The 19309-nt window shown below is 47.8% G+C and overlaps 1 protein-coding gene and 1 long non-coding RNA gene across 2 annotated transcripts in view; one reads left to right on the top strand and one right to left on the bottom strand.

Annotated features, from left to right (window-relative positions):
* BCAM (basal cell adhesion molecule (Lutheran blood group)) overlaps positions 1-11725 on the bottom strand; it is a 51513-nt gene extending 39788 nt beyond the window's left edge. Inside the window, exon 1 of the mRNA XM_035118038.2 lies at positions 11584-11725. Coding sequence (XP_034973929.1) covers positions 11584-11659 — 76 coding nt within the window. The 5' untranslated portion in view covers positions 11660-11725. The remainder of the gene's footprint in view (positions 1-11583) is intronic.
* Positions 11726-11845: 120 nt separating this feature from the next.
* Positions 11846-18868, top strand: LOC118087935 (uncharacterized). Its single transcript, XR_004692881.2, has 4 exons — positions 11846-11923; positions 13012-13139; positions 16152-16289; positions 17855-18868. It is a non-coding gene; the product is annotated as an uncharacterized LOC118087935 (long non-coding RNA).
* The last annotated feature ends 441 nt before the right edge of the window (positions 18869-19309 follow it).

Below are 19309 nucleotides of genomic sequence, written 5' to 3'. Positions count from 1 at the left end.
TAGAAGCTGAGATATGAAAGCTAGGGGCTAAATGGCACCTTAAACCTAGGTTATGGGCGCAACAAAGGAATGTCTAGGCGTGCTTTTTTATAGGAAGAAAACAAAGCTGAAAATGAATGAACCACAGTTAAAATATTGTGTTTATTTTGCACATGGTCTAGTCCTTCCCCTGCCCACCCCCTAATATTCTTAAGAGAATGTCTCTTCTCCGGTCTTCAGAGAGTAGCTGGAAGTGGGGAGGCAGAAAAAGGTCCTCCTTTCCTTCCACTCTGCACTTTTAATCTGAAATCTTAGGCGCAGTACTGCACCCAGAGCTCAGAAACTGCTCGCGCTGATGATGCTCACAAAATGCGCCTAGAACAATGCGAGTTTCGAACGCTGGTCATCAGCCAACCAGGCCAAAGGCCTGCTGAAACCGTTTGATCTTCAAAAGGAGCTTCTGGAAAGGAAAAAAAAGAAAGAAACACAGGGCAGAAGGAGAAAAGGTGCAGGATTCCAAGGACATATCCTGAGCCCATGCATATGTTTCTATGTCATGCTTCCTAGTGACTTGAGAAGCACAGCTATTTAGTCACGTCTAAAAAGAGCAATTGGGGAGGATCCTGATGAAGTCCTAGAAGTGGATCACACAGACTGTTCTCTCTTTGCAGATCCCCAGAGGGAGGGATCTCCCTTGCTAGCCTTGTGGGTTCCAGGTCATCCCTGGGGAGGGGGGGTGGCGGAGACGAAGGAGTTACTGAGAAAGGGGAGGCTGATTAAACAGTAACAGGTGCCGCTGACCCAGGGAACAGCTGTGGCCTGCCATGAAAAAGGAGCCAGGGACAACCAAGGAATAAAAACAGGGAGGGTGGGGAGGGGGAGAAAGCACGAGGGAGGAGGAGGGGGAACCGAGAGGATGAGCAGCCAAGGACTAATGGGAGCAGAAAGAACGTGGCGTTTCTGCGCCACTGGGATTTGGGCTTGCAAATGCAGCGGTGGGCAGCCAGTTCAAAACTTGGCATCCTGGGATTCTCACTGCCTCCTTTGTTAAAGAAAACTGGCTAGCCCTCGTGGCTGGCGAGAAGCCTTGCAGTATCTGAAGAGGTACCACAGACTCCCGGAGGCAAAGATCAAGAGGCAAACTTCAGTCCCCCTCGCATTGTTTTTTCTTGCCTAGCATCCAACCATGATAACCTGCAGGCTTCCCCCCAGTGTCCCATAGCTGCCTCTCCATCATTTTCCAAATGATGGTGCCTTGAATATCTGGGCCTTTGAAAAGAAAAATGAAGACATACATGTGCATCTTTTTGTGTAAATCGCACAATGCATGATAGGTTTACTTATTTGTTTAATAGGGTTCCTTTTTATATTTTTCCCCACTTTAAAATTGCATCTGCTTAATTTATCCTTGGGCCCTGCATTGGGAGAAAGGTGGAACACACATTAAGGAAATAATAAATAAAAATGTGTGCAAATCAATTGATTTGCACACATTTTTATTTCCAGCTCTACAGAAACCGGATTTCCTTGCCATAAAATTAAGATTTTTATAACAAGAATAATGATAATATGGATTGCCCACGTGGTAGCAGTCTTTGTGACGAAGGCCATGAAAGCCAGGCAAAGATTTCTGGATGACAAAGTAAAGACCCCTTCATTGTCTGTGTAACTCATTGCTGTTTTTTTCCTTCCTGTTTTGTGGGGTGAAGGTTTTATTGGGATAGTATGTAATGAATTTCAATATATTTTTAAATTATTGTCGTGTAGATATTTGTGTAAAGGCTTGGTCCTCATAATAAACGGATATGGTTGGAATAACGATAATATTATGCTTGCACACATACACACACACAGCCTAGAGGCGAAAGAGGGAAAGGCAGCTTGATGTTGTATAAAGAAATCAGATGTGCAGGCAAAGACGCCATGGGTCAGTGTGTCTGGCTGTTAACCAGAAGGTTGGTGGTTCGAGCCCACCCAGGGACAGCTGCATTGCAGGGGGTTGGACTAGATGACCTTTGAGATCCCTCCCAACTTGCCAATACTATGACTCCAAGGAGAAGCAAGAAATCAGTTCTGCAGCTGAAATCAGTTTTGCAGTCCACAGACCCACCCCTCCATTTTTCTGCCCACTCTCTCCCACCACACAAACGTGATCAAGTCTATAATATTACACCAGATCTGGAAACGGGCGAATTCTCAACAGAGGAGCAATTCTCACCATGACATGCCTATCACCTAACAGCGCCAGTTAGGAAGGGTGTCCAGCTTCGGCACAAAAACATATTGAATTGCTCATATTTATTCTTTGGCTAGTTTTCATTTCGGCTGATTTTCTGTTGCAATCGCAGAGTAACTAACAGCAGTTTTTTAAAAAAACTACAAAATCAATTTGTGACATGTTAGCGATCAATAAAACAAGAGAAAGGAGCAGCGTATGAAAGCAGTGCAAATAAAGAGGTCGGTCTGCTAAAAAACTGAACCTGAGAGGCCAGATGCATGTTGGAAGAGAAACATCTTGACTAGATGGCAGAAGGTCAAGGGGGGCTGGATAGACGGCTTGAGATAGCAAGTTCCCTAGTTTACTTAGCAGCAGCTGCTGCACAAAGCAGGCTTAGAAAAGTTCACTTAGCAAGGAGAGGGGAAGTTTGGGGACTCCCTTCCTGACAGCATGTGCACCAAGAAATGCTGGATGCAACTTCCGGCACTGCACTATCAGAACTACAACAGTGTGGTGTAGTGGTTAAGAGCGGTAGACTCGTAATCTGGGGAACCGGGTTCGCGTCTCTGCTCCTCCACATGCAGCTGCTGGGTGACCTTGGGCTAGTCACACTTCTCTGAAGTCTCTCAGCCCCACTCACCTCACAGAGTGTTTGTTGTGGGGGAGGAAGGGAAAGGAGAATGTTAGCCGCTTTGAGACTCCTTTGGGTAGTGATAAAGTGGGATATCAAACCCAAACTCTTCTTCTGATGTGGTGTTAGAAATTAGCCAATTTGCTACTGGTGCTAGTCCAATTGCGACCACGTGGAGATCTCTGGGTGCCAGGTTGGTGACTGACATCTCCATCTGGCTGGCCCCTCCGCCTACCTTAAGCAGGTAAGCAGAAGAGCTTATTCATTGCATTTATCGCCCACCCTTTTCTCCAAGGGGTACATTGTTTGTCCCTCTCCTCGGTTAATCCCCCACAATGACCCTGCGATGCAGGTTAAGAGGCTGTGACTGACTCCTCGAGAGTCATGACTGAGTGGGAATTTGAACGCTGATCTCCCAGGTCAGAGTCCGACACTCTAACCACTACCCCACATTGCCTTCCGAGAGCCCTTCTGCTACGGGGCAGCTCTATAAACCAAGTAGTTAAATAAATAGGGAGAAAGCAACATGTCACGTAAAGAAGGATCTGAAATATTTTTCCCGAAACTTGAATTTGTTTTATCCCGGGTTGTTTTATTTGATGTTTAATGTGTTCTAAATTTCAGCGCCTGGCTGGTTTCTCTTCCTCTGTGTGGCATAAGCACAATTCTGCAAAGCAGATTCTGTAAACTCAGGGGAGCGGGGATTAAGATTTACTGAATGTGTACAATGTACACAGGTTGCAGAATTCAGCTCATCTTCTTACAGAATCTGAATTGCCTCGGAAGAGCTTTTGCTTTTTTAAAAATCGAGCGCAGAACATGCACACCCACGGCAAACGTCCCCTGTGGCACATACCTAAGCGTGTTTCTAAGCACATGTAGTGACATGCGTGTCTGCACCACAGACTCTCCTGCGGTTTGCATGCGCACACAAAGTCCCGTGGCGCAGCTTTCCCGCAGATCCAGGGCACGCCAGGTAGCATGCATGCGCACGGGTTCCTGCTATGTTCAGCACATGAATTCCAGAGGGTGGGAGCAAGGGGGCTGGAATCCGGCAAAGTTCCTTTGCTCTTCAGCGTCACGTTCAGAGCCAACGACAGCGAGGGACGCTTTCCTTCCCAGCTCCCACAGACCAAATGCCCAGCTATGAATAGCTCCATCCCAGAGCTGCCTGGGGGGACCAGCCCCAAATCCCCAGAGGAACTAAAAAAAGCCCCAGGGTCTAGAAATAACCACAAGCTGGTGCTAGAGCAAGGACTTTCTGAGCTTTCTCCCCCCACCCCACCCCACCCCACGCTGCCGTGCCAGTCTAAGGATGAAAGGGAAGGCGGTGCTGCTGGGCACATTGTTTATCTCCCTGGCTCCCAGGGCAGCGATGAGAGCAAGGCATCGGCTCAGCATCCCAGCCGGGCTGGGGCGCCTGCAGACGTGCTTAATGAAGCCAGCTAATTAACATGGGGGAGAACTGGAGTTTGCCTGGTGTGGGAGCTGCCAAATAGAGCAAAGGAAGAGGGAACTTTCAGGAATCTGAGAGAAGAAGGAGGAGCAAGGAGAAGGGGCGCTCCAAGCGAAAAAAATCAAAGCCAGAACTCCTGGGTTCTTTCCCCAGCTCTGAGAAGACAACAGAATCCACGTGGGTGAAAGCAGGCAACCCTTGAGGAAGGACTTTGTGTCAGCTCTCGCCCAAATATTTCTGTGCAGTGGCTTCAGACCGCTTATCAACCATGGCTCCAGAAACCTTGCAAAACCTGCTAGCTATGGATAATCAGTGGAAAGATAAAGACACTCTGCACATGCTCAGAGATGCCAGCCTCCACATTTAGCCTTGGCGTTTTAAAATAAAAGGTTACGGGCTCAATTTCTAGCACAGCCTTTAGACCAGGCATCCCCAAACTTCGGCCCTCCAGATGTTTTAGACTACAATTCCCATCTTCCCCGATCACTGGTCCTGTTAGCTAGGGATCATGGGAGTTGTAGGCCAAAACATCTGGAGGGCCGCAGTTTGGGGATGCCTGCTTTAGACCATAGGTCTGGGAACAGGATTTCCAGGACTCTGGGATTCCCTGCAACAGCATGGCAACATAGAAGAAGCAGAACACAAAGCCCAGCGCGCACACAAAAGCACTCCAGAAGTCAAAATCCAGAAGTCAAGTGTCCGTTCTGACCGAGTTTATCAGGCAATCTTTGTCCAGGTTCTGCCATGGACGCACATGTGTGTGTTTGGAGGGGGGAACCACGCGCATTAATTTCTAGCCTGCGATTTGAAGAGAAGTTTACACGCTTGGTCAGATAAACACAATGCGGCGAAGAGGATGGACGGGCGAAGAAGGAGTCAGGCAGAGCGAGAGAAATGGAGGGGGGAGAGAGAGAGAAATAGAGAGAGAAACGGGTATCGGGAAGGGAGAGGCAGAGATAGACAGTGGGGAACGAAAACAGGCCTTGCCCCAGGGAGGGAGGAAGCCGGGCAGGTGCCGAGCAATGAAAGGCGTTCCTTGTGGGATGGAACAGGCCTCAACACACCTGAAACCACAGAAGCCGCCGCATAAAGGGGCTTTGAGAGGCCTTGATGGGAAAGGCAGGGGAACAAAGCAGAGGACGGTTGCCAAGGGAATAGGGGACGGGGCGCTGCCCCCTTAGGTACGCCTAAGGAAGGCAGCCCGGCATTGCAGCCCAGCCCCCAGCCACTGCTCTGGGCTCTGAGGGCCCCTTGAAGTGGCCAGACCGGTTGTCTTCCCTCTCTCTGGCTCAGGGATATAAGAGATGTTATCAGGGAATCAGGCCGAGGGGGAGAAGGTGGAGGAAGAGGGCCCAGAGCTGGCAGCATGGCACTGTGAGTGCCACGGCTGGCACACAAGAGCGGCATATATTCTGTCACGGGCACTGCTTAGCCACCTCCTGGCAGGCACATTCTCTCTCCGGCAGGGGAGAGCGTTTGTGCGGATATGAAGCAAGCAGGCAGGATTTGGAAAAGGAGCGAGAGGTGCCCCCGAACGGACAAAAACGTAGCCCTGTCGTCGTGGGAGCCATGACAGGCCTGTGGCACCCAGTCGAGCCCCAGGCTTCTTTGGGTGCGAGGGTGAGCCCACAAGGCAAGCTCTTTGTGTGGAAGAACCGCCACGGCAGCCTGACCCCTCGCTGCCACATACAGGCCCATGCACACCATGTTTAAAGGGCTTTAAGTAGCCGTGTGTTCCCCCCCCAAAGGATTCTGGGAGTTGCCCTTTGTTATGGCTTGTTCCCTTCACAGAGCTAGAGTTCCCAAAGTTCCCTGTGTAGAGGGATTGACGGTTTAAACCTCTGGGAATTGTAGCTCTGGGAGGGGAACAGGGGTTCTCCTGACAACTCCTGGTGCCCCTAACAAACTGCAGCTCCCAGAGTTTAAAGTGGTATCAAAGCGCTTTAAACGCATGGTGTGAGTGTGGCCTTGCATGCACACTGCTTGCAACTCCCAGCAGGACACAGAACACGGTGTGCTCCATGCAGAGGCAATTATTTCTAACATCCTTCATGTCACTTGTTGTGGGAAGCTGCTCCAAGTCTTGTTTCCCTACGCAGTGAGCCAAGGCAATTTTCACACCTCAAATGTCACACACACACACACACACAGAGAGAGAGAGAGAGAGCAGGCTCACACCGGTCTCATTCACAATGCCCTGAGGCTGAGCCAGAAAGAGGCATCTCACAGAATCCAAGCACCACCATCTCCCCAGGCAGAGATCTGTCAGCGTGGTATCAGACTCCTAACTTTCCATCCTCTTGAGAACCAAAATAGACATGGAGGCTGGAGTTCTATGCACATTTACCTGGGAATATGTTTCACTGAGCGCAGGGAGCTTACTTCAGAACAAACTGGGCTGCAAATCTCATTTTCTTTCTCCACCCTTTTCTTCCAAACTACAGTGGAACCTCGGTTTATGAACACCTCGGTTTATGAATTTTCGGTTTATGAACGCCACGGACCCATCTGGAATGGATTAATTCATTTTCCATTACTTTCAATGGGAAAGTTTGCTTCAGTTTATGAACAGACTTCCGGAACCAATTACACCCATGCTTTAGTTTATGAACGCTTCAGTTTAAGTACTCCGCGGACCCGTCTGGAACGGATTAATCCACTTTCCATTACTTTCAATGGGAAAGTTCGCTTCAGTTTATGAACGCTTACTCCGCGGACCGTCTGGAACGGATTAATTCACTTTCCATTACTTTCAATGGGAAAGTTCGCTTCAGTTTATGAACGCTTCAGTTTATGAACAGACTTCCGGAACCAATTGTGTTCATAAACCGAGGTACCACTGTATAGGTGAGGAGAGGCACTGGTCAGAAGACAGAGTGACTGAAGTGTGGGGTTAGGGGTAAGGAGAGCAGCTACTTCTAAAAAGGAGAAGCAGCATAAAGAAAGCAACAAAATAGCTACCATACTGAGAAGTCAATTGCAAGCTAGTCCCTCCTTCAACTCTTACTTTTTTCTCCACATCCATGAGGACTAGAAACTCAGTTTAAAAAAAAAAACAGAAATTCCCACAACAATGTATGTTTTATCATTTATTTATGCTGCCTTCCCATAAGAATGTTAGGAATCCACAACACAGTTCAAACACACCCACTAAAACCGTCATAAAAACGCAACGGCGTAAAAACGACCCAGCAGTTGAGCAGAAGTATAAACTGCAGACTTAGAAAATTAAGCAGCAGGAGCAAAAACAACTGTCTGCCTCGTCAAGGGCTCAAGGCTTCTTCCACGATGCTACACGCACCGCAGTCGAGGAGCCCGTTTAGACTTGTATGAGTGCACCGCTGGAGAACACGACACCCGATGTCATGGTGGCCTTTCTGCATCATGGTTTTGAGCTTTGCAGTTTCTTTATTCTCCTCCCTTTATCCTGCCCCTCATCACCATTAACAAGGACAGGGAGCCCTGCATCTGCAAGAAATCAAATCTCCTTACCTCTTTAACCACCTCAATTCACCAAGTGGGGACTTATTAGGGCAGATATATGGCCACATGGGGAGCTGGCCATCTGCACTGCTTCTACACAGGAGCTGGGGATGATTTTACAGCACATCTGCACCCCATTAGTAATCAGGGGACAAGATAAAACCCTCCTCCCCATCTCTGTCCATACCGCTCCTTGATGACTAGCAGAGTGCAAGGAGATTTATAATGGCCATCACAAGCAACTAATACATTTTAAGCATATAGCATTGCATTTGGAACTCTTAGTTAATGCCTCCCGTTTTATACAGTTCAATAAGATATTTGTTTAAAAAACTATATATTTATGTAATATGTAATAACTATCCTACTTTTCAGCTACACCACCAAGGCAGCATGCATTAATAAAAAAAACACACTTAAAATGCAGCCTTAAATCGAAGAGGCAGTTGCCGATATTAATTTAAACAGAAGTAAATGAAATTCCTTATCTCGGGCCCTTGTCATTTGAAGCTGCGAACGCAGATAGAGAAACCAGGAATTATGCCAAGTACACATTATGCCACCCAGGGCGTGGCTGCCAGCTAGCTGCCGCACATCAAATTTAAGGTGCGTGTTCTGACCTATAAAGCTTCGAAAGAGTTTGGGACCAGGCTCTCTCCAATACCACCTTTCCCAACGCAGCTCAGGGTGATCTACCGATATGAGTGAAGCCCTCCAGACCGGACCCCCGTTTCCTGAAGCCTGGTTGGCCTTATCTGTGGTGGCACCCGTTTTGCAGATGAGCTACCAATGGAAATCAGCAGAGCAGTGGCAGTGAGCTGCTTTCGCAGGCAGTTAAAGACCTTTCTGTTTATCCTGGCATTTGCTATTGATATTGACTTCTTTGCCCTCCTTTTTTTAATGTTCTGGCTGCTGTGGTTGCTGAAATTGTACCTGGAGAGGCTTTAATTGCTGTAATTTATTGATTTCCATGGCTCTTACGTACACAAAAAGGGTAAAAATCTTTGGAGGAGGAGGAGGAGGATATGCCTAAAGATGCGCTGCGTGAGAACTGAAATCTCAGCCAAGATTCAATTCTGGAACATGGTGGCGATGGTTGTTGTGAGCATGTGCAGAGGGATTTCTTTCTCTCTCTTTTTCCCTCCTCACCAGTCAGGAAACCAGGAGAGCCACCCTGATCTCATACTTCTGGGCCTGGAGAAAAGATTTCAAGATTATGAAGGATGCCCAAGTTGAGCTCGCCAGGATCAGATGAATTAAGCACTTTACAAAATGGGTTTTTAAAGGGGCCTGCCATAAAAGAGGCTTACCAACTAGTAATAGGATATGTGGTTTTCACAGGGGCTCAACTCTTAGAACACCTCCTTTTATAAAGGGTGCTCTGGATGGGAAGGTTTCAAGTGGGTGGACTAGTGGGAAACCTTCTCCAGCCCCGCCCCACCCACCCCAAAATCCTCTCCCAAGATGCTTGCTGTTGCCTCTGCCTCTGGGGTGAGGCAGAGCTGCCTTGGAGCAGCAATCTCAGCCACTGCTCGGAGGGGTAAAGGGAGTGGTTCTTGAAGAGCCCAGGAGGCTGGGAAAAGCTAACTCAGGGGACCAGGAATGCAAAGAGGCTGGGGCTGAGCAAACAACGAGCTGGGTCATGTTTGGGTAAGAGCATCCCTCCCAGTACTCCAAGCTGGGGGAAGGGGACTGGGGGAGACTTACAACTGAGTTACACCTTCTCCTCCTCCTCCTCCTCCTCCCGACTCTTCTGGGCACCCCTGTCTCATTCCAGCAGAGCCCTCCACACCCAACCCAGCACCATTCCGACATCCGCCTCCCTAAGAGCAGATTGTATAAACATCCTCCCCTGTGTGCCAGCCTCTGGCATCTACAAAATCCAGCGGAGGGGGTAATGATTCAGGGGGTGTTGGCAGGGTGGGGCAAAACCCAGTGTCCTGAGAGAAAGGGGCCCCCAAAACGAATTGAAAGGGAGTGGGAGAAGAAAGTGTACTCGAGGGGTAATTTTGAACCCAAGCGAAAAGGCTCTGCAGAGCTTGTTTTCTGAATCTCGGGCTAGATCCATTCTTTGCTACAGTTCCAATGAGGAGGACTGAAAGCTGGGTTGTAGCTATTGGTGTGTTTTTTTAAGTAGCAAGAATTAGAGGTGCTGGATCTCACCCCCGTGTAAAAGCCACACCCTCTGAGCTCAGTGTCCTAATCCCAAATATGTAAAGATGGGCTGAGCCGCAGTTCCTTAGATATTTTTAAAAACTCTGCACACGCCCAGAGGCACTCTTTTGTATTAATTCTCATGCTCCAGAGAGCACTCAGCCTTAGCACTCGAAACAGCTTTTTTTTTTTGAGATGATAAGGACTAAACACCCTTCATAATCCAGGTGGTTAAGGAAAGGCTGAGGTTTTAAGGGTGGGATTTTTTTAATGCAAGCTTCCTACAACAAGCGAGCAAGAACGTGCACAGAACCAGGCTTCAGGATTTATTCCAGGGTAAATTAGCCTGGAATAAAATAGCACCATCTGGTGTGTGCGGACGAAAACAGGTGCGTCTGAGTCCAGGATGGCACCCTTCTCCACAGCTCCTCTTCTGTATTTGACGGGGGGGGGGAGTGGAGGGGGGGAAGGAACTCGCACATTATTTTTCCTCCTTTAATTACGTTCCAAATCACCTCACCCTGCCCATGAGTCACTTAAGAACGGTCAAGTCACCGCTGAGCAAGAAAAAATGCCAGGAAATGAGGGTCGATGATGCCAAGAGATGGGGAGGATATGAGTGGTGGGGGAGCAGGGAACAGCAGCAGTCCTGGGGCAGCAAGGAGGGACTGGGAAGGTGGAAGCGCAGGGAGCTGGGCGGTGGGGAGAGAAAGAAGGGGGGGTCACACGCTTTATGTTGCAGTGACCCCAAGGGGACCCTCAATCTTGCCAAGGGGCTCCGTAGCATGTTAATTGGAGAGGTGGTGCAGAATGCGGGTGGTGTCAGAGGGCAGGATGGAGAAGAGATGGGATCTTTGGCTGCTTCCCACCAGGAGACGCTTACACCCATACTTTTCTAAGTACTAAGCTGAATTCCTAGCAAAGAGACACCAATCCAGTAACACAGAAAACTATTCCCAGTCCCTGCACCCCACCCACCCTGATCTACTAGGTCCCCCCCCTCCTCTCCACCTCCCCTAGAACTGAACCTGGCCGCCGCCAACCCCACCACCCCGCCCCATTCATTTTTGGCTCTCTCCCCCTTAGGATTGGAGAAGAGAACGAATGGCGCCTTTCCTGGTCCCGAAAGGTGGTTGGCTAAAGGGAACGGGTAGAAAAGAAGGATCATCTGCCACAAAAAGGCAAGGCACTGAGAAAGAAAGAAAGAAACCCTCCTGCAGGGCGAGGTGGCAGGCTGGCTGCTCGCAAAAGGGGTGGGGGTGGGCAGATCGCAGGTGCAAAGCGACCCCCACTCCCACCCCTCTCGCCGCCGCCTCCAAATTTTTCCTCCCGCGGACGCGTAAAAGTTGCCAGAAACTTGGGAAGGGAGGGGCTTGCGGAGAAGAGCAGGTGGATCCGACGCTTAAACCCGCGGAGGGGGAGGCAGAAAGACCGGGGAAGGTTCCTTGGCGGGCAAAGAGGTGTTTTGGGAAAGGGGGGTGGCCGAAAGCGTATTGAGATCCCGGGCGAGCTGCGCTCCCATTCCCGGCGGCAGCGGCCGCGCTCGGTCTCTTTCTTCCCACCCCGGGGCGCGCGCGTCCGACTCCGGGCTCCCGATTTCCCTTTCCATTCCCCGCCGGCAGAAGCAGCAGCCGCGATCGGGGTCTTCCCTGGGCCCCTTACCTGAGCAGGCGAGCAGAAAGAGCCCCAGCACGAGGCCGCGCAGAGGGAACGCCGTCGGGGAGCAAGCAGAGCCCATGGTGCGCCTGAGAGGAGCTGCAGCGACCGACTCCGGCACCCCAGTCACTGCCGCCAGCTCGCCCCCTCCGGCCCGGCGAGACGGCCCGCCCCCCGGCCCGCCCCCAGCGGCTCAGCGCCAGCCCCAGTCGGCCCCCCCTCCCCGCGGAAGAGCGAGCGAGGCTCCCTGGCCGGCGGAGGGGAGACGGTCGCCGGCTTGGCGCGCGATCCGATCCACCTCTCCTCGGAAGTAAGCCCTGTTGAATTCAACGGAACTTACTCCCAGGTAAAGGGGGTTGCCGTTACTCCGCCGTCCCGCTTTTCCTCGCCGAGATCCGTCCCCGTCCCCCCATTCCCGCCCCTCTCCAATTTAGATTGCTTTCTAAAAAGAGAGGTGCCGGGTCTCAGCCTTCCTTTGCGCAGGGCTTCGTTGGACCCCGATTTCAGGCCCGGAGCCTCTCTTTTTTGCCAAATAATAATATTAGTTTTCCTATTTTTAAACAAATCAATGCCAAATTAAATCAAATTTAATAAAAAATTCCCAAAATAGTTCCCTCGTCCAAGATGCGTCCCTAGTTTTCCCCTTTGCGGCTTCCAATTACATATTTATCTATAACTCACATTTCATTCCTTATATTCAATTTGCAATTATTTTTTAAATCTGTATTATTTTCCCTTTCCCAATATCCATCAGCTGTCAATTTAACAATTCCTGCTCCTATAGTTACATTGCAATATAACAACAATATCATATTCCCTTAAAATACAAATGAGGTTATACTTCCCCTTGCCTATCCACTTTTAAGCACTGAGATTGAAACCTAGAAATAAGAAGAGAGGACCTCTGAGCAAGTGCAGAGTACCATTCTTTTCTTGATGCATATAGCTGTCACTCAAGCTGATGCTTTCTGTGCTGTAATGAAACACATGGAATCTTATGACAATAAATCTAGTATTTCAGGTGCCAAAGATTCTAGGGGGGAGGGGGCTGCTGCCACTCCAGAAATTAATATTGCTTTATGCAGCCTATTTACCTATCTAAGTATTTTTACCTCCTCTTTTTGCTCAAATGGCTCTCCAAGGCAGCTTGGAATTAAACAACAGCAACAACCCCAAATAGTGAAATACACAGTATATCTGTAACAAAGCAATGGTCATGATAATAATAGCCACAATTTATTTATATACCGGAGTTTCCATAAATACATCTGTGCTCAAAGCAGTTCACATAAGAAACAGTCAAGTAAAAAACTCCAATCACATCCAAAAGTAAAATTAAAAATGGAAGAAAATTGAAAGGCTGTCTAAAATGCATTCATGGCAAGGGTATGAAGAAAACTCAGATCAAACAAGAACTTGGCTCATTTTTTACAGGTGGCTGGGAAGCCATGAAGGGAGGGAAGCCGATCGAGCTTGAGTTCCACACTCCGGGCACCACAACTGAGAAGGCCCTGAGGAACAATCTCGGTCTGGATCAAAGTCTCAGATTTTGCATGCAAGAGGTGAGCAGGTTCAGGCTGGCGGAAGAGGGGGCCCTGTCAAATCGCCTGGTCCCAGACAGTTTTAGAGCTTCATAGCAGCGCTTCAAACTGAACACTGAAGCCAATGCAGATTGAACAGAAGTTTTGCAAACCTCAGTCAATACTCTGGCTGAGGTTTGTGGAAACTTTTCAAAGACCGTCCCCACGCAGATGCAATGTAGTAATCTAATCTGGATGCGATCAAGGCACGAGGGGCAGAGGCCGGGGCTGTTTGTTCCAGTAAAAGGGTACAACAGCTGGCATGTTAACCAGTGCTGTGCAAATTCACTCTTAGACAGTGCCGGATTTACATATAAGCTAAACAAGCTATTGTTTAGGGCCACACTCCCTTGGAAAAAAAGATGTACATTTCCAAAATATAAGATAAAAAACAAATAAAATAAAACCAACATACAGCAACAGTGTTTTGTGTTGTGTAGGCTCCTGTGACGTAAGTCATGGGCCCCACCTGTATTTTACTATTAATATACTTTTTCTTAATTGTATTTCAGTTCAACAATTACTTTGATAAAATGCATATTTTATTATGTGCAAATGCCGTTAGATACCTATTAGGTCCATAAATTACCATATAGCATATATTCACACAAAAAACAGCGACAATTTGTTGTTGACAAAGGACAGGTGGACGTATAAAAGGCCCCATTACCTTCAGTAGCTTACGGTAGGGCCTTGTCAAATCTAAATCCAGCCCTGCTCCTAGACATAGCTGCAACCGGGATGTCCCAAGAGTGGCGCTGGCTCCAGGAGCAAGCCTAGGCTGCAAGCCTGAACTCTTCCAGAAGATGACTTTGTGGTCCTGTCTAGAATCAGCTGCATGCCTAATCCTGAAATGTCTCTCCTGCTCAACAGATATCCCTTCTGCATTGTCCGCTAGATTAAGGCAACGTACACACCAGGCATCTAAAGCAAATTCAAAGCACATGGTCCCCCCCCTCCCAAAGAATCCTGGGAACTGTAGTTCACCCCTCGCAGAACTACAATTCCCAGCACCCTTCAACTACAGTTCCTAGGATTCTTTGGGGAAATCTGCTAGACGTGATGGCAGCGGTGGACTTTGGGCTCTCAAATTTCAGCGTGGCACTAAAAACTCAGTGCGGCCGCACCGGTCGCACTACCCTAAAATCACCTCTGATGATGGCTGTGCTCTGCCTCCACAGTTTCAGACAGTAATGCTTCTGAATGTCAGTTTCTGGAAACTGCAGGAGGGAAGAGGGCTCTTGTGCTCAGATCCTGCTTGGGATTTCCCACAGGCATCTGGTTGGCCACGGTGAGAACAGGATGCTGGACTGGATGGGCCATTGGCCCAATCTATCAGAGCTCTTTTTATGCGCATTAAATGTACGGTGTGTACGCAGCCTAAGTCTTGGCTTGTGAGTCCCCATCCAGTCCCGTTCAGGATCTCCACAGCCTTCCTGGACTCAGATGGGAAAGAGTCAGATGTTACCAGCCTACTCTTGCCACCCAACCTCAAATTCCTGCGCAGCCTCTCCCAATTGTTTCATGTAGATGCTAAATAGCATCAGGGACCTTGAAGGACTCTGGCCAAGGAGATGAACAGCAACTCCCCCCGCCTTTTGGAATCTTCCCAATTATGCTGGCTAAGTGAGAGAGGAAATACACGGAGTAAAATTATTAATTGGAGGAAGAAGGGAAAAGCCAACTCTCGCACATCTGGGTTTAGAGATAAAGTCTGCCGGAAGACTTGGGCACTTTTTGGTTTTGAAAATAAGCATCTCTCCACTGTATCTCCTGCTATGTGAAAGGTTGTGGGGGGGGGGGAGCTGGTCTTTAATGATTAAATTAACTTATTGCAAAATAATCCATATAGATCAACCTAGTGGGCACATGGAAAAAATGGGGGGGCGCGTTTGCAATGTTTCGGAATAATAAGTTTAATGATAACGTTCATCCTTGTGATGCTTTCAAGCTGTTGTAAGACTATTTCCCCAAAATGTGTCTTTATTTACTCTACTACTAGATCTAAAATTCACAAAGCTGCAAAAATAATAATGATGAAAATAAGCAGCCCTCTTCCAGGAATCAAGCCTTCTGCGTTCTCAGATGTGTTGATGCATGCCCTGGTCTCTCAGGGGTACAAAAGGCACTCTGCATGTGCTCAGGAGCACAGTTGATTATTACTACTTAATTCCAGCCCTCAACTCTCCACAGCGCTGACTCCAGGCTCCAGCTTGAGCCCCCCTGCACAGATTATCATCAGTCACCAGCTCCACCATTGGCTCCCCACATAATTCACAATCCCGAACTCACCACTGATCCCCACCCTCCAGAGGAGCCGTTTTGTATCCTTAGAGAACCATTTCCCAATGAACTTTTGAGCAAACAGGTGTTGCTATGGGTGGGCATATAGGGCAGAGACTCCCAAATATTTTCTTGAGTGCCCCCAGTGTTTCTTGGTTGGCAATGAATTCAGGAGGAATCAAATTGGATGTGTTCTGGATTGCTGAGCAGGATATTAATTTGGGTGCAATAAAATTAATTTCAGATGGCTTTATCTAGAGATGATTTGGGATAATGAAGGGGGTAAATGAAGGGGAACTGAGCTGATTTTGAGCAGGGTCTTTGGGGAAGTTAATTAGGGAGAAATGAATGAAAGGGGAACTGATTAGAGAGGGTGATTTGGGATGCGGCGCAAATTAATTGAAGTGTTTATCTGGGGTGATTTGGACGGAAGATTAGTTGTGACATCTAAATTCTGAATTTGCATTTATACATCTAAATTACCAGAAGGCCAAAACTACAAAGGCTCTTGTAAGAGCGACTACATTAATTAAGGCATCAGCTTTTTGCGGACTTCAGAACCACCATGTCTGATGAAGTCCACAAAAAGCCAATGCCATAATACGTTTGTTAAAATTCCACAAGGCTCTTTTGTCATATACATATATGTACATAGAAAAATATTTACATATAAATCCGCGTATGAAAATGTAAACAAAATTGTTTCTATAGAGCCATGCCTTGACACGGAAGGAAACCCTATAGGTTGCAGAAGTTTCTATGGCACATAGCTCATGCACGGGCACCATTCCCCATCAGGAACAGACCGTTTCCCAAAACTTTCCTGCATCTTGCAGAAAGAAGTTGGCAGTAAGTGGGTTTTTTTCTTTCTGTCAGGGAAACTTATGCATTATTACTAATTTTCTCCTTGAAAAACTCCCCATAGGCTCCCAGAGAATCCAGGGTTGGCCGGCTCTACCATTAGTTAGAGGCTTCTGTTTCCAGGCACCTGAGGTTGGATGTTATGAGAAAATGGTAGTGATTTAATATATTGCTATTGTATTTTTACTGCTAGAGGGAGGTGCTTGTGGGATTTGCTGCCTCAGGGGTCAAAATGGCCCTGGGCATTTGCTGTTCTGCCTCAGACAGCCTCAGACACAAAATGTTTTGGGCTGGTCTGGGTACCCCAGAAAACAATTTTGAAACCTCTGCCCTTCAGCATCCCATATTTATCTTCTCTGGGACACGCCCTCTGTGCTTTTGGAGGCTTAACTTTGCTGCGCCATCCAGTGGTTAAGCCAAAACGTCTTCACAAAATTTGGCCAAGCACAACATTTGGAAACAGAAATCCCAAATGTCAATGTTGCTTTCCCTCACAGCATTGGAAACCTGAGCACCTTAGACTTGTTCATATATATCTTCATTGTTTTCATTATGGCAGGTGCCGTCCAGCCAAAAGTTTCAAAAGGCTAAAAGCAGTCTGATTGGAAACACCATTGCATGTCAGTGATGAAATAACGCTGGACAGCATTGCATGTCAGATATCGTGTACCAAATAATTAAACTGGGTTATCAGTATATTTATTGCCAGCATCAAAGCTTCTGGAAATACTGTATTTGATTAACCAGAGAATGCTAGGGTAATATTGAGCATTAGCGTTTAGAGAATTCTTAGTGAGGAGGCAATTCATTTCCGTTTTAGCCAACAAGGCCCCATGTGTGCTGTAAAAATAAAGCATTATCATGCCACTTTAAGCAGGCATGCCTTCTCCCAAAGAATCCTGGGTATTGTAGTATGTTAAAGGTGCCAAGAGTTGCTAGGAGACCTCACTTCCCAGAGTTCCCTGGGAAGAGAGATTGTTGAACCACAGAACTGCAGCTCTGTGAAGGCAATAGGGGTCAAAAAAGACTCCTGCATTGCAGACTAGATGACTGTGGAGACCCCCTCCCACTTCTATGAAACTCTCAGCACCCTGAACAAACTACAACTCCCAAGAATCAGTGGGGGACAGCATGGTTGTTTAAGGTGCCATGATACTGCTTTAAATTCAGGACACAGATGGGGCCTAAGGCGGGGGGGGGGCGTTTCAAGGCCCCACATTTGGAGAATTACTGGCATGCAGGAGATTCCTTTTTTTCACAGCCCCCCTGCTGTAAAAACTCCTTTGCACACCCACACGGCCTTGCCCCTGGATCAGCAGCAGTTTAATTGCTGTCCGGATGAATCCTATGGCAAACGGACAGCCCAGCTGTCGCAAGCAGATAGGGCCAGCTCAAGGCTAGCCAGGCAAAACAGGGGGGGAGAGAAGGTTGGGTAAACAAACTAGGCTGAGGACCTGGGAATTCCCTGCATGGTCTTTCTTGCCTGTATTTTCTCTTCCCGGGTAGGGAGAAGGGTGCAATTCACTGTATTTATTCCATTGCATTTGCACCAGGAAGACGGCAGGCAGAGGAGGCTAAAACAGACCCTTCTCCCAGAACCACCATTCGGATCCAAACTGGAGACCTGCTTTGAAGTGAAACAACATCAGAGATCCGATCATGTTTTGGCCGCAAGCCAATCTTCTTCTCCCATCTCGAAGCCGGAGAGGAGACTTACGAAGGCTTTCAGTTGGAGGCCAGGCAGCCAACTCCATAAAGCGCCGCGGTGCCACTTTAAACGGCTTCCCCCAGAGAATTCTGGGAGCTGTAGTTTGTTACACGCTACCCGGGCTTGCGCCCCGGGGAGGTCACTTCAGTGCTGCTAATGCAGGGGTTTGACTTCACCCCCGGAGGAGCACTCCATTGTCTCTTGAGACAGGTGCCAACAGACAGACTTCCCCCAAAGGATTCTGGGAGCTGCAGTTTGTCAAGGGTGCTGTGTGTTGTTAGGAGAACCCCGTTCTCCATGCAGAGCTACAGTTCCCAGAGTTCCCTGTGAAGAGGGATTGATTGTTAAACTGCTCGGCGAATTGTAGCTCTGGGAGGGGAACAGGGGTCCCCTAACAACTCCCAGCACCCTTGACAAACTATAACTCCCGGGGGGGGAGCCATGACTGTTTAAAGTGGAATCCTAGTGTTTTAAACGCATGATGCGAGCAAGGCCTCACCCTCTCTGCCAAGATGGTACCCATTGCAGGGGGTTGGACTAGATGACCCATGGGTACCCTTCCAACTCTACAATTCTATTGAACAGTATTCTGTTGCATTTGCACCAGATTCAACAATTCTGTTACTGTACTCCCATCAACAGTAAGCCTGCCAAGTCACTGGGTCACAGTTCCCCCCATTATAGTGAGCTGCATTTTTTTAAATTTCCATTTAAATTACAGTACAGCCGTTATTTCTCTATGGGCATCTATAACATAAACCAGCACATGCAGATGTGATGAGAGAATCCTTTGGTATCTTTTCTGGCTGTGGGCAAGTGTTTGCTCAGAGGGTGCTAACCTTGACTGCTGCCCAAATGTTCCCGTTTCCCTTCTTCCTTTTTAATGATAAAAGGGAAATTTCCCTCAGTATTGAAAAGCGTTGTAGCCGGGGGGGGGGATCCTTTTACATACAATCAATTTAACATTTCAAAGTTTTACTTCCTTCCCGCTCTTCCTGTGGTTCCTTAAATTTGTTTTTTAATATCTTCTGCATATCCAAATTCATTTAAGTTGCTCATTTAATTATCTGCTTTCAATATATACTCTTATGAAACTGCAGGTTATTACAATAATCCTGCCAATGTTTTTATCTGTTTGTAATTTATCCGTAAATATTCAATAAACCATTTCCACTCTTTTATAAAAAAGTTTGTTATCTTGACTTCTTATTCTTACGGTAAGTTTCGCCATTTCTGCATACAGTATTCCATAAGTTTTTTGTATCCATTCTTCCTTTGCTGGGACTTCTGCTTCTTTCCA

The sequence above is a fragment of the Zootoca vivipara genome, chromosome 6 (genome assembly GCF_963506605.1).
Source record: "Zootoca vivipara chromosome 6, rZooViv1.1, whole genome shotgun sequence".
NCBI classification, from domain to species: domain Eukaryota; kingdom Metazoa; phylum Chordata; class Lepidosauria; order Squamata; family Lacertidae; genus Zootoca; species Zootoca vivipara.
This window is presented reverse-complemented; position numbering and strand designations above follow the sequence as displayed.